This window comes from Ochotona princeps, chromosome 19, assembly GCF_030435755.1.
Source record: "Ochotona princeps isolate mOchPri1 chromosome 19, mOchPri1.hap1, whole genome shotgun sequence".
Lineage (NCBI taxonomy): Eukaryota > Metazoa > Chordata > Mammalia > Lagomorpha > Ochotonidae > Ochotona > Ochotona princeps.
In genome coordinates this window covers 35,155,297-35,170,324 of record NC_080850.1, presented here as the reverse complement: position 1 = coordinate 35,170,324, position 15,028 = coordinate 35,155,297, and the positions used below count along the sequence as shown (strand labels likewise).

Here is a 15,028-nt window from a genome sequence, read left to right as displayed (position 1 = left end):
GCTGGGTCGTTCCATCACTTTTTGATTCCTCCCTGGTCACTGCTTCATCAGTGGCCACCTGCTCTTTTTCAGTCTCTGTAGCAGGTGCCTGACCAGCACCCACCACAGCAGACCCTGTGAATGCTGGCTGCTCCACTTCCACTCCAGCTCCCAGATAATGCATCTGGCAAAGTGGTGGCAGATGGCTCTAGTGCTTGGGCTCCTGCCATTCACTGAAGACCCAGGTGGAATTCTAGTCCTATAGCTTCAGCCTGGTCCAGCCCTGGCCGTTGTGTTCATTTGGGGAGAGAACCAGTGCATGGAAGTTGAGCCAGTAGGTCTCTTTGTAACTGCCTTTCTTTCTTCCTTTCTTTTTTTTTTTAAAGATTTATTTATTTTTGGGCCATCCTCGACTGCTTTCCCCAGGCCACAAGCAGGGAGCTGGATGGGAAGTGGAGCTGCCAGCATTAGAACCAGCACCCATATGGGATCACGGTGTGTTCAAGGCGAGGAATTTAGCTGCCAGGCCACAGCGCCGGGCCCTGTAACTGCCTTTCTAATCAATAAAATTTGGGGCTGGTGTTGTGGCATAGAGCATGAAGCCACTGCTTGTGAGAATGGCATCCCCTATGGACACTAGCTTGAGTCCTGGCTGCCTCACTTCTATTCCAGCTCCCTGCTAATGGCCTGGGAAAAGCAGCAGAAGATAGCTCAACTGTTTGGATCCCTGCCATCTATGTGAAAGACCCAGATGAAGCCTCTAGCTCCTTATTTCAGCTCAGCCCAGGCGGTGGGTGACCGGGACCCAGTTATCTGAGCCCTCACGGCTGCCTCCCAGGCTGGAGCAGGGAGCCAGAATTGGCATTAGGATGCCACCACTGAGGCGGGATGCTGGTGTCTCCACTGGGGGGGCCTTCTTCCTGCGTGGGCCCACGCCTGCCCCTGGCTTCCGCTCCCTCAGTCCATCTGCTTTGCTCAGGTAAGGCTGACATGCAGCCAAGCACACCAGTTTCTTCCCTTTCAGTTCAGTGGATTTTGACAAAGCACAGCCATTCAACAGTGGCCACAATGCAAATACCAAGCTTCTGTCATCGACAGCTGTAAGCAAATGCAGTCAGACAATGGCAAGGCAGAGAAAGTGTCATCCCAGGCCTCCAGGGCAGGCTGTATGCAGAACCATGGTGTTGGGCCTGACACAATGGCTCAGTTGGCTAATCCTGCCCTTGTAAAGCGCCAGGATCCCATATGGGTGTCAGTTCATGTCTGCCCCACTTCCCATCCAGCTCCCTGCTTGTGGCCTGGGACAGCAGTGGAGGACGGTCCAAAGCCTTGGGACCCTGCACCCTCGCGGGAGACCCGGAAGAGGCTCCTGGATCTTGACTTCAGATTGTCTTCGCTCCGGCCACTACAGCTACTTGGAGAGTGAACCAGCAGACAGATCTTTGTCTCTTCTCTGTGTAAACCGGCCTTTCCAAACAAAATCAGTGAATCTTATAAATTGTGCTGATATTAGCTACCCATCCTTCTCGTTCGGAATCGCTGAAATCTCACCTCCCCCACAGAGCTCTCTCCAAAGGCGGTGTCTTTCAGCCTGGCATACTTCCCACCCAGACTGTCTCAGCTCTGGCACGGACCATGCTCATTGCCCTACAGAGGATTAGGGTTAGGGAGTCAGCCAGGAAACGCAGGTAGGACACAGTTGTATGGAGATTGAAACGTTACTTAACAAGCACCAAAGATCTCGGAGCAGGTCCTAAAACCGCAGCCGGGTGCCCAGAACGTCCCAGACGCTCTTGAATAAAGACTTCGTCCAAGACTAAGGGAGGAGGCCTTCCGCGCAACTGCCTCGCGCATCTGAGAACGGCCTGTGCCGTGTGCCCTCCAGCCGAGAGGCGGCGCTATGGAGGCGGAAGGCCGCTTCCGGCCGGCTCTTCCCTTCCTCCCGCCGCCGGCGCGGGCACGTCCTGTTTTCGTTGGCTGCGCTGGTATGGCCGCTGCCGCGGTGGCTGCCACCCGTACTTAGTGCGGGTTCACGCTCGGCGCCTTCAGGGTAGTGCGGCTTCCTCGTACGTCCCGCTCGTCTACGTGTGCTTCCCAAGGGCGTCGGCGTTCCCACAGCCGGCAGCATGGGCCGGGAGTCACGGTGAGGCACGGGCCGGCCGGGCTTCCTAGGAATCTGGAGTCGGGGTGGCCGCCGGGCCGGGTCTGGTGTGTGCCCACGAGGGTGTCTGGGGTCACTGGAGAGGCTGGGACCCCGGTGGAGAGAGAGGCTGTCCCCGGGACGGGGACTCCGCTGGGCTCTATAGCGGGAGCAGCCCGCCAGTGTGGCTGTGATTGGGCGCCGCGTCCCGCCACTTGTGAGACCTCGCCCTGCCCGCCCGCGTCTGCGTGACCCCGGTGGCCTTTCGGTGGCTTTCGTGTTTGCAGCGTTTCCTTCAGTTCTTAGTGCGTGCCTGGTGTGTTCCCGAGTCGGGGGACAAGCGTGTGTGGGCACCGGCACACCGCGCCTGGAGCGCTGTCCGCGCGACCTACCGGGCTGCTGCAAATCATGTATTGCCTGGACATGTGCTTTGCGAATAGATTCCATATTTCTTTACTACTTTGCTGGGTTTTTTTTCTTATCCTTTGAAAACCCTGGACCTGAAGATGTTATGTGTGATGAGGAGAGCTTTAATAAGCTTAAGCTATTGATAACTTTTTGGGGATTGTGGAGGTGGGAGGATGTTTTGTTTTAAATCTTAATGTGATTATTTGCTGTTTAGTGTCAGGGAAGATTTTACTTGGTAATGCTAGCAGTGCTTTTGTTGGCGTGGAGAAAATGTCCGGATAGAGCTTTTTAAACCATCGGTGAATGAAGAACATCCCTTTATCCCAAATTCCTGTGTGGGTCTTTGAAATTACCCTGAAGGCATTGCTCCTCCTGTGGCTGCCCAGACTAGAAAGTATGTTCATTGGACTCCTTTTCTTACCACCTCCAACCAGTTAGATACTGCATCCTTTAAAATTTTTTCTATTTTTTATTGGAAAGGCAGACCTACAGAGAGAAGGAGAGATAGATCTTCCGTCCTCTCCTTCACTCCCTAAGTGGCCACAATGGCTGAAACTTAGCTGATCTGTAGCCAGAAGCTTCCAGGTCTCCCGCACGGGTGCAGGGTCCCAAGTCTTTGGGCTGTCCTCCACAGATTTCCCAGGCCACAAGCAGGGAGCTGGATAGGAAGTGGGACTGCTGGAATTAGAACTGGCGCCCAGATGGGATCCTGGTGAATACAAGGCAAGGATTGGCCGCTAGGCTGCCATGCCAGGCCCATGTATCTTAGTTTTTAAAATATCTATATGTATTTATTTATTTGAAAAGGTGGGTTACAGAGAGAGAGAGAGAGATAGTTTCTATTTGCTGATCATTCTCAAATGACTGTAGAGACTAGGGTTGGGACAGGTTAAGCCCGTGAGATGGAAACTTCATCTGACTCTCCCATGTGTGTGGCAGGGACCCAAGTACTAGGGCCGTTCTCTTACGCTTTGCTAGGTGCATTAACAGAGATGAGTGACCTGGTGCAATGACTCAGTGGCTAAATACTCACCTTGCAATCTCTCAGAACCCATATGGGCACTGGTTTCTGTCCTTGCTACTGCATTTTTTGTCCAGCTCCCTGCCTGGACAGCAGTAGAGGATGAAAGCTTTGGGACCCTGCATCCACGTGGGTGACCCGGAAGCTCCTGGCCCCTGGTTGTGGCTGTTTGGCTAGGGAACTAGCAGATGAAAGACCTTTTTGGCTCTCCTTCTGTTCATAAATCAAATCTGCCTTTTCAATAAAAATAAATAAATCTTAAAAAAGAGTAGGGAGCTAGATCTAACGTGGAGCAATGGGGACTCGAACTGGTGATCATATGAGATGCTACTGTTGCATATGGCAGGCTCAACCCACTGTATCACAACAAGGGTCTCAAGAATGCTGGGAAACTATCAGTGAGGGTGTGTGGTTCCTCTGGCTAGAGTTCTCCTGGCCTTTCCTCTTACTGATGCTACCTTGGCATCCCTCGTCATGATTCATAGGCCTCTGTGTGTGGCTACCGTGGCAGGTGTCTTTTCATCGGTCCTGGCCACTGCTGGAGTGCGTATTGTTCCCTGAGCGACCTCCTCAGGATGGTGTGTGCTGGTGGAGCCACGAGCATGGAAAGCCTTTTCCTCTTTGCATGCGTCCCCTGGATTCCTTCCTGTACTTCAAGTGTCTGTGTGAACCAGGCCTTCTCCAATCAGCCACTGTGAAATAGCAGTAGCCCACTTCCTGTGTTTCTCTAACACACTGTGCTGTTACTTGTTTACTTGCCTGTCATGTCATCTTTATCAGACTGTAAGCTGCCTGGGGCTTGCAAGCAGGAGCTGGTCACTGTCCTTGCTCTTTCAGCTCATGGTTGTCAACCTCAGCATGTGCTATAGCTGAGATGTTGCTTTTATCCTAATGTTATTTCTTTTTCAAGACAGAGTGATAGGAAGGAGATCAGAGACAGTGTTTACCTGCTGGCTCACTCCTCAAATGCCCATGACAGAGCTGGGCTAGGCCACGCCTACGCCTTGACCCTGATCTTCCATGTGGTTGACAGAACCCTCATCTTTTCCTCTCTGGGTACATTAGCAGGGAGCTGGCTGAGGTGTGCGCTGGCACTCTGGAGCGAGTGGGATCTCAAGCCGTGACTTAACATGCTGCAGCACAGCCCCCACCATTCCTAATTGTAAAAATGTTTTTTCGAAGTCCTGTTGGTGTTTGTTCTCTAGAAAAAATGTAATGTGTACAATGTACTGGAGGCTAACTGTGCTTGCTAAGTTTAATTGTTGCCTTACTATTGTTTCAGCCACTATCGGAAGCGATCATCATCGCGGGGCCGCTCTGGGAGTCGTTCTAGAAGTCGTTCACCTTCGGACAAAAGGAGTAAACGAGATGACAGACGGTCGAGAAGCAGGGATCGAGACAGAAGGAGGGAGAGGTCCCGGAGCAGGGACAAAAGGCGCTCTCGGTCCCGGGACAGGAAGCGGCTGAGGTGAGGTGGTGATTCATGAAGCACACACAGCACGGGGCCTTCTCAGCTTGCGGTGCCTCTCTTGGCTGTGCTTTGGACTGGCAGCGAGGGGCTTGGTATTCCTGGCTTGTTTGATCAGACCAGGATGATTTGTTTACAGATTCAGCAGTATTTTAAGTTTGAATTGGTAGATAGTGTTTCCTTTGACTTAAAGAGAACCTTTGAAGCCCCCTGAGATAAGAGATGTGGAAGAAAAAGGTGCTTTTTTTCAGGGACTCCAGTTCCATTTCTGTTCTAGGAGGCAAGTGACAAAAAGAGTGTTTGCAGAAATAATTCCCTTTGTGTGCCAGAGGCACAGAAGTCCTAGCACAGTGTCCCGTTAAAGTGGTGACAGTCAGAAGGTGGCAGAAAGAATGGGCACTTTTCAGGCTGTAGTATTGGTGAGTTCTCGGGAAGCCAGCAACCATGTGGCTTCAGCTTTGTCTTCCGTGTTCCTGGGAACAATTTGACACGGTTTGGTCAAGTACTTGTGCACTTGGTCATTAAACGTTGATCATTGACTTTCTGGTCTGAAAGTAGAATGTCAGGATGGTAGAGCAACTATGATTTTGAGGCTGTTTGGTACAGACCTCATGTCTCGTGTCGGAACATTACACTAAGACTGGAGGGTCTGGCCTGCATCGTTTCTTCCTGATGGTACCAGGCTAGAAATGTCTACTTTGCCTCCTAATCCTCCTGTCAAGGTTCTTGCTGTCGCAGCGCTGTTTCTACCCACATTGGACTTAGATATAGGCTGTCTTTGAAGATCAGATTTATGCTATAGATCTTAAGTGTTAGGTAGCTGTTGTTATTGTAGAAATTTTATATTCCTATGTCACTGTGAAATTGATGCCCTTGTTTATTTTGCCTAATATTTGTAAGGATTGGCTTTACTTGTTTGTTATCGAGATGATTTAATAGTTAATTGAGGTCCTTGCTGTCATAAGTAGTAACAGTTTGGAAGCTTTTTTGAGCGTATCCAAAAATATTTCCAAATAAAACCTATTTGACCAGGGCCCGGCGCGATCCATAGTGATTAAGGTCCTCTCCTTGCATGTGCTGGGATCCCATATGGGGGCCGGTTCTAATCCCGGCGGCCCTGCTTCCCATCCAGCTCCCTGCCTGTGGCCTGGGAAAGCAGTCAAGGACGGCCCAAAGCCTTGGGACCCTGCACCCTCATGGGAGACCCAGAAGAGGCTCCTGGCTTCGGATTGGCTCTGCTCTAGCTGTTGTGGCTGCTTGGGGAGTGAATCATTGGACAGAAGATCTTCCTCTCTGTCTCTCCTTTCTGTATGTCCGACTTTCCAATAAAAATAGACAAATAAAATCTTTAAAAAAAAAAAAAACTATTGAACCGTGGAGTGTTAACATGTGTCGCCCTTCCAGACGCTCCAGGAGCCGCGAGAGAGACAGAAGCCGAGACCGGAGGAGGTCTCGCAGCCGAGATCGGAGGCGCTCACGGAGTAGAAGCCGAGGCCGGCGGTCCCGGTCCTCCAGTCCCGGCAACAAGAGCAAGAAGACCGACAATCGGTAACATGGCCCTCACTGACTGGGTTGGCTGCTCAGCTAAAGCCGGGCAACTTCCCCTTGCTTTTTTTTCTTATTTACTCGTTTATTTGCACCTTGAAATTTATTATTGGAATGGTTACTATGTGGGCTTCACCATGAATTGGTGGCAGGGCTTCATCTTAATAGATTATAAAGCTTATAATTCAGTACTAAAATACTAAATTATCAGTTTTAACACCTCAATGTGTTGTACCCTTGTAATAATGGTCAGAAATATATTTTATAGACATCTGTATGGGTACTGTATTTTTTTCTTTATAGTTATTGTCTTAGATAATATTTTGGCATTGACTGACATATGGCTTTTTCACTCTGTTTCCATAGACAAATTCAGGATGGGTGAAATTACCCTGCTTGCCCAAGCTAATGTTCTTGTTTCCTTGAAATATCAACAGCATTTGATTATGAGATATAATTTATGATTTTGAGGTATAATTTATATTTATTTATGTATTTATGTATTTATTTATTTTTTAAAAAACGACCTATTTATTTGAAAGGCAGAGTTACACAGAGAAATAGCTTCCTTCTGCTGCTTTACTCTCCACATGACAACAGCCAGGCTGAGCCGTGTTAGAGTCATGTTAGTTCCAGCGGTGTTTCCTCTATGGGTGGCAGGGGCCCAAGTACTTAGGATCATCTTCCCCTGCCTTCCTAGGTGCATGAGTGGGGAAGTGGATTGGAAGTGGGCAATCCTGGATCAGAACTGCTGGTGTCACAGACGGCATCCTCACATGCTGTACCACAGTGCTGGCCTCCTCTTTATACTGATCAGTGACTTATTTACTAAAAATTGTTTCTGCACTGGAATCATAGGGTAGTTGATACATGTTCTTTCATCTGTTTTCTGTGAGTTCTTCAGGTTAGTTATTATGGGTTATTATCTGGATTGTTTTTGGGTCAAAAGTGTTTCATGTTTCAGATTTTCTGGTTTTGGAATATTTGCATGCACATAATGAAGTATATTCAGGATGGGACTCAAATCTAAAAACGAAAGTCTTTTATGCCTCATATGCCTTGCACACAACTGGAAGGTAATGTTATGTTGTAGTTAATATGCTTGTGTTTTCACCATAAACTGACAAATGAGTTCAGATATGGAATATTCTACTTTAGGGTGTTCTCAAGGTTTTAGATTTTGGGACATTTAAGATTAAAATTAGAAATGTTGAGTTTAGGGCCTGGAGGCATGGCCTAGTGGCTAAAGTCCTCGCCTTGAACCCACCAGGATCCCATATGGGCGCTGGTTTTAATCCTGGCAGCTCCACTTCCCATCCAGCTCCCTGCTTGTGGCCTGGGAAAGCAGTCGAGGACGGCCCAAGGCCTTGGGACCCTGCCCCCGTGTGGGAGGCCGGGAAAAGGCTCCTGGCTTCAGATTGGCTCAGCTCCAGCTGTTGTGCTCACTTGGGGAGTGAATCATCGGACGGAAGATCTTCCTCTCTATCTCTCCTCTCTGTATATCTGACTTTGTAATAAAAAAAAAAAAAGAAAAGAAAAGAAATGTTCAGTTCATAGCACTTTCCCTCTATTATGTGTTTTACCAGGAGTGTAACTTTCATTTTACCAAGGCTGGTAAAGGGCTGTTGAGGTGGTGTTTTATGTATCTATATATATTAAAAAGAAAAAGGTTATTTTGGGAAAACAATTGGTTTATAGTTCATGGTGGGGAAAACAAGAGGGGCTGTTGGGAGCCAACTCCCTTGGGAGGGGGCTCAAGCTGCCTCCCCACTTTGGCACTTGGGGACTGTGTGGAGGGAGGGATGGGAAGGAGCAGGCGTGATTAATAAAGCTAATAAGAAGAGACAAAAGGCACTGGTGGGTTACAGCTTGGGAGGCCGCAGCCTGGCCCCAGGAGAAGCTGGTCTAGTCTGTTCCCTTTCTTGGCTTTGGCCTTGGCTTTGGTCTTGGGGGTGCAGGGCTTGGTCACACGGATGGTCTCCTGGCACTGGATGTAGTCCTGGGCCTTCTTCAGGATAGCCTGGCAGGCCTGTTCTGGCATCATACACCCCCCAACTCTCAAACTTGTACTTGCAGTCGGCTCCCAACTCCTTCCAGCTGCATGGCAGCCTGCACTGGATGCTGTTTGTGCCCCGCAGGTGCCCTAGCGGAACCCCATACAAGAGTCCTTGCTGCTGGGTATGCAGGGCCCCAAGGTCCACTCGGTGCACTCACCGCCCGGGCTGCCCTTCTTGACCTTGGCTTTGTTTTTGACCACCATGGAGGTGAGCGCCAGCAGGGCTAGGAGCTGCCATCCACACCGCTTTGCTCCCTCCCGTGCCAGCCCGTCCTTGTTTTACAAGAAGAGAGAGAGAGAGAAAAAGAGAGAGCCATCTAGTGGTCTGCTACCTAATGGTGACAAAAAGGCCAGAGTGGGCCAGGCCAAATCCTGGAGCTTCTACCTGGTCTCCCACATGGGTGCAGGGTCCCAAGGTCTTGGGCCATTTTCCACTGCTTTCCCAGGCACATTAGCAGGGAGCTGGATCAGAAGTGAAACAACCAGTTCTCCAACTGGTGCCTATATGGATGCTAGCACCCCAGGGAATAGCTTTTCCTAAGTTCAGATTGGGCGAGACCTGGGCAGTGTGGCCACCTGTGCAGTGAACCAGCAAATGGTAGATCTCTCTGTGTCTCTCCTTCCCTCTGTAACTCTGCCTTTCAGATTAAAGAATAAATAGATAATATATATTTTAAAGTGGTGAGGCCAGGTGATTGCTGCTGCAGGTGTCAGTCCCTGACTTGTCCGATTGTTCCAACTCTCTGGCTCTTGCAGCCACTTGGGAGATAAAAAAAGCAGATGAAAGATTCTCTGTCTCCCTTTTGTCTCTCTTCCAACCCTGCCTCCCGTCCTCTCTACCTCTTCCTCCTTCTCCCCTTTTTCTTCAAGATTTATTTATTTGAAAGGCAGAATTACTGAGAGCGAATTAGAAGTTAACATGGAAAGTTACCTTATAAATAAATTCTGTTCCCAATTCTGGCTCCTGGCTGTAGCTTTCTGCCAGTGGTTGTTTTTTTTTTTTTAAAGACTTATTTATTTTTATTGCAAAGTCAGATATACAGAGAGGAGGAGAGACAGAGAAAGATCTTCCGTCTGATGATTCACTCCCCAAGTGGCTGCAACAGCAGGTGCTGTGCCGATCCAAAGCCAGGAGCCAGGACCTCTTCTGGGTCTCCCACCCTGGTGCAGGGTCCCAAGTCCTTGGACTGTCCTCGACTGCTTTCCCCGGCCACAGGCAGGGAGCTGGATGGAAGCAGAGCTGCTGGGATTAGAACCGGCGCACATATGGGATCCTGGTGCGTTAAAGGCGAGGACTTTAGCCACTAGGCCACTGTGCCAGGCCCCAGTGGTGATATTTTAAGTGATTGGGTTCACGCCACATGTGTGAGAGGCCTTCGTGGCCTCAGCTCTGATCATAGTGGGCGTCTGGGGTGAGAACCAGTGAGGGTGCTCGCTCACCCTTTCTGCATCTTTTTTTACTCTCCCTACACCTTTGTTCACTCTACTTCTCTCCTCCCACTCTTTATTTCTCCCTCTGTGTTTCAAGAAGCAAAATTTTGGGTGGACAGACATTTCTCAGCACTGTTAAGATTCCTTTTGGGACACCCCCATCCCATTTCACAGTTCCTGAGTTCAAGTCCCATTCCATTTTGGAGTCCAGGTTGCTGCTAACATGCATCTGGAAGGCAGTGGCTGACACAGCTCAAGTCGTGAAGTTCTTGTCAGCCATGTGGGAGATCTGGATTGGATTCGGGGATCCTGGGTTGGCTTGTCCAGTGCCGACTGTTGGAGGCATTTGTGGGGTGGGAGACCTCTGTCTCAGTCTCTGAGAGACTTTAAGTAAGCAAAATTTAAACCCAGAAAAAATATTTTAAACTGTAAGTTATTTGTTGTTTTAAAATATAATGTTTTTATAAAAGATTTATGTATTTATTTATTTATTTATTGGAAAGTCAGATTTACAGAGGGAAGGAGAGAAAGAGAGAAAATCTTCCATCCGCTAATTCACTCCCCAAGTGGCTGGAACTGAGCTGGTCTGAAACCAGGAGCCAGGAGCTTCTACCAAGTCTCTCACGTGGATGCAGGGTCCCAAGGCTTTGGGCCGTCCTTGACTGCTTTCCTAGGACACAAACAGGGAGTTGAATGGGAAGTGAAATAGCTGGGACTCTAATTGGCAACCATGGTATCCTGGCACATGCAAGGCTCTGCACTGGGCTACCACACGCTACTGAGTGATAATTGGCTACTGAGTGGCATTTGGCTATTCACTTTGTAAAAGGCATATTTTTCAGTTCCTCATGAATTTAGAATATGATGAATATTACCATAAACCTAATTAGCATTGTAACAAAGGAAAATTTAAGGGTGTACTCAGTCAAAACATTAGAGCCAGTCCAACAATGTATAAAAAAGATAACATTCTGTAAACACATGATGTTTCTTCCACAAATGAAAGTTGATTGAGACTAGAAAATCAGTGTCATTCTCTGTATTGTCAGATTCAAGGAGAAAAATCATAATTGTTAAAGTGTTTTATTAAATTAATACCTATCAGGCCTGGTGCAATAGCACAGCAGTTAAAGTCCTCACCTTTAACGCCAGGATCCCAAATGGGCACTGGTTCTGATCCTGGCTGTCCCGCTTCCCTTCTAACTCCCTGCCTGTGGCCTGGGAAAGCAGTCGAGGACAGCCCAAAGTTTTGGGACCCTGCACCCATGTGGGAGACCTGGGAGAGGCTCCTGGCTTCTCATTGGCTCTGCTGCAGACTTTGCAGCCGGTTGGGAAGTGACCCATCGGATGGAAGACTTTCTTCTCTGTCTCTCCTTCTCTCTGCATATCTGCATTTCCAATAAAAATAAATAAATCTTTTAAAATTAATTAATTAATACCTAGCAATTTGTCAAAGATTTTAGATGTGAATTGAAAGTTATTTACAAACTTGTAAAGTTAAGAATACCAAGTGCCTGGGGTTTTGTTTGAGGAGCTACAGGTTAAGGTAAGGCTGGGAGCCATTGTCGACATGCTGGGTTCTCTACTTGGCATCCAGCTCCCTGATGCTCCTGGGAAGAAACAGCAGGTGGCTCTAGCACTTGAGTGGAAGACCTGGATGGACTTCTGGTCCCTGGCTTCAGTTGGATGTTGTCCTGGTTGTTAAAAGAGGACCAGTGACTGGAAGTTGTCTGTATTTCTTCTCCCCTTCTCTTGCCACACTGCCTTTCAAGTAAAAAATTAAAAAAAGAAAAGAAAAGAAAAACACAGAAGGGCATAAATACTTTTGGAGAACAAAAGAGTAGGAATTTTTTCTGCCTGGTCTGTCCAAAGCTAACATGAGGGGCTGGTTCCATGAGTCAGTGGCCTCATCCTCTGCCTTGCAGCGCTGGCATCCCACATGGGCACCAGATTGTGTCCCTGCTCCTGTGTATCCCATCCAGCTTTCTGCTATGGCCACATCCTTAGGACCATGCACCTCCTTGGGGAAGCTCCTGTCTCATGGTGGCAGATCAGCTCAGGCTGTGGCTGTTGCGGCAATTTTAGGAGTGAATCAGAGGATGAAAGATCTCTTTTCTGTGTAAATCTGCCTTTCTAAATATTTTTTTATCATAAAATTAAAGTTAGTAGAAATTAAATTAAGCTGGTGTCGATTTAGGAAATAGATCAGTGCATCTATTTAAAATTCCAGAAAAATAGATCCAAAGAGATGGCCATTTGATACATGACAGGTGACATTTTACTTAATGACGAGAAGCTTTTTAAAGTAAGTGATGTCGGGGACCGTGGTACATTCTGTAACAGGAAGCAGTTCTTGGTAAGTGACATACCAGATCAGCTGGCAAAAGCATCAGCACTGTTCAGAAGTTTATGCTGGAAACCTCACCTCTTGGTGTCTTCACCGAGGATTTGTAATCCACTCAGAAAGTACCAGTCATAAAGGCAAGGGAGGGAGACAAGTCAGTGCTTCATATGGTTAGCTGAAAATGGCAAAGTTGTGTTCCTTATAAGATGCAAGTTGACTGAAAATGGAAGCTCATTGGGATTACTACATACAGAAATTATTATGTAGAATTTAAGATTTTGAATATTCGTTTATTGGAGCTTAACTGTCTTGTTTAAATTTTGTAATGATTTTGGTAGAATGCGTTCACTATTGATCACATTTCCAAATATTTAGTTATATATATCATTAGTGTTGTGGATTAGCTTTCATTGTATTTCCAAGGTGTTCGCTAATGAAATATGACCATGTAATTGTTAGGTTTATATTTTAAAAAGTGAAATAGAAGTCTGAAAATAGTTTTACATGAATATTTCCAAGTATAAATGGGTAATATCTCCGTTTCTCTCATTTTTTTAGTCGTTCTAGGTCCAAAGAGAAAGCAGATAGTGGAGAAAGTTCTAAAGATAAGAAAAAAGATAAAGATGACAAGGAGGATGAAAAAGAAAAAGATGCTGGCGTAAGTTCACGACTTAGGAGTTTGCCGTACGAGGGCATCTTGTGGTGTGGCCGGTGAAGCTGCCCCTTGGGTGCCCATGTTCCGTGTCAGGGCGCCTGGCTTGAGTCCTGGCTGCTCTGTGCTAATGCACAGGATAGGCCAAGGTGGCCCCAGGGTTTATTTCCTGCCACCTACCTGGGCACCTGGATGGAGTTCCTGGCTCCTGGCTTCCATCTGCTCAGGTCCCAGCTGGTGAAGGTTTTTGCAGAGTGAACCAGCAGATGAAATAGCTTTGTCTCTCCCTATCTCTCTTTCAAATAAAAAGCAAAATTCACTTTAAAAATTTTGTTCTATCAAACTTGTTTCTGCATTTAAAAAAGAACTATTATTTTTTTAAAGGGCCGTGTGACAGGGAGAGATGAAGATGGATCTTCCATCTGCTGATTCACTCCATGAACAGCCGCAGCACCCAGGCTGAGACAGGCTGAAGCTTGGATCCAGAGGCTCCACCTAGGTTTCCACGTGGCTGGCAGGTTCCCATGCACCTGGACCATCGTCTACTGCCTTATGTGTGCATTAGTGGGAAGCTGGGTCTGAAGTAAAATAGTTGGGGCTGAACCAGCATTGCAGTATGGGGTGCTTGTGTCACAAACAGCAGCTTAGCTTACTGTGCCACAGCTCTGGCCCCTAGTTGTTTCTGCTTTGGCAAGTGGAGTGGTAGAATGCTCTATGCTGTTTGTTTTTTCCCATTTTTGACAATCTTTGCATAGTTAATTATGGCACAGAGGTTCAAGGGCTACAGGAAAATGGGTAAGACTATTATTTCCACATTGTTTTTTTCCTGTATCTGGAGTAAAGGAGGAGATAAAGGGAGAAGCCCCACCCATCCCAGGTCCCTGATGTGGGGTATGCTCTGAGGGTCTTGCTCAAGTGGTTTTGATAGTTCAGCAGTTAGGAATTGGTGCCAGTCTCGCCATTCCAAGCACGATGAGGTCGCTGCAGAATCCGCTGATTGGCATAGTCCATCTCAGAGTCTCTGTTTGCCCAACATATGGCTGGGGTAGTTGATTGATTTGTTCTGACCTGTGTTGTGATGCCAGGTATCCCCTGCAGTTTCCGATAGACTGCCCTATCCTCCATGTGCAGCTGGTTATGCTCTCCACTGCTCTGTCTGAGCCTCTGAGGAGGCTTGGCTCTGGCAGTTGCACTCCATGGTAGACCATGGGTTCTGAGTCCAGGCAGTTCTACTGGGGAGATCCCAAAAGAAACTTTGTCTGAGGTGATCCCAGACCAGATTCTTGTGAGTACTTGCAAGTACAGGGCCTAGTACAGTCCATCACAAACAGCAGCTTAGCTTTCTGTGCCACAGCTCTGGACCCTACTTGTTTCTGCTTTGGCAAGTAGAATGCTGTATACTTTATTTTAAAGTAATAACAAATACAAAGGAACTAAGGAGCAAAAAATAACAATTGTCTTAGAGGGGTTTTTTGAAAAAAATTTGTACACATTATGTTTTAAAATTAAAAATGCAGTCATGCCATGAAAACATCTAATTTCACTCTGAAAAGTTCCATAAATTTGTACTTAAGACTTTGTAATGGAAATGTCTTTATCTTCACATTCTTATGGACCTGTAAGGGTCAAAGATTAATTTTACCCATCCTTTTTTTTAAATCCATTTTTATCCATGTATTTTCAGTAGTTTAAATTCTTGAGGGGTACAGCATCACTTGGATTCTGTGTCCAATGGCCTTCACAGGCAAGTTGCTTCTGAAGTTGGCTCCAACCATACCACTGTTCCCATGAGTGCAGGTTACCTTTCCCCAGATGACTTTGGTTTTGTTAGGTTCACTGCTTAATTGAAAGATGAAGCTGGGACTGTTTTTCTCCAAGTGCCACAACAGAGGGAGCTGAGCCAGGGCTCAGTCAAGGGTGGCAGTCCACTCCTTGTCTCCATGTCTGCTAAGTGGGTAACAGACATCTGAACCCTCTTAGCCCC

General features: G+C 47.3%; 1 protein-coding gene and 1 pseudogene across 1 annotated transcript in view; one reads left to right on the top strand and one right to left on the bottom strand.

Annotated features, from left to right (window-relative positions):
• The first annotated feature begins 1,881 nt into the window (after window positions 1-1,881).
• DDX46 (DEAD-box helicase 46) overlaps window positions 1,882-15,028 on the top strand; it is a 49,866-nt gene continuing 36,719 nt past the window's right edge. Inside the window, exons 1-4 of the mRNA XM_004586416.3 lie at window positions 1,882-2,122; window positions 4,831-5,016; window positions 6,421-6,564; window positions 12,951-13,050. Coding sequence (XP_004586473.2) covers window positions 2,106-2,122; window positions 4,831-5,016; window positions 6,421-6,564; window positions 12,951-13,050 — 447 coding nt within the window. The 5' untranslated portion in view covers window positions 1,882-2,105. The remainder of the gene's footprint in view (window positions 2,123-4,830; window positions 5,017-6,420; window positions 6,565-12,950; window positions 13,051-15,028) is intronic.
• On the bottom strand, window positions 8,393-12,438 carry LOC105941886 (midkine-like; annotated as a pseudogene).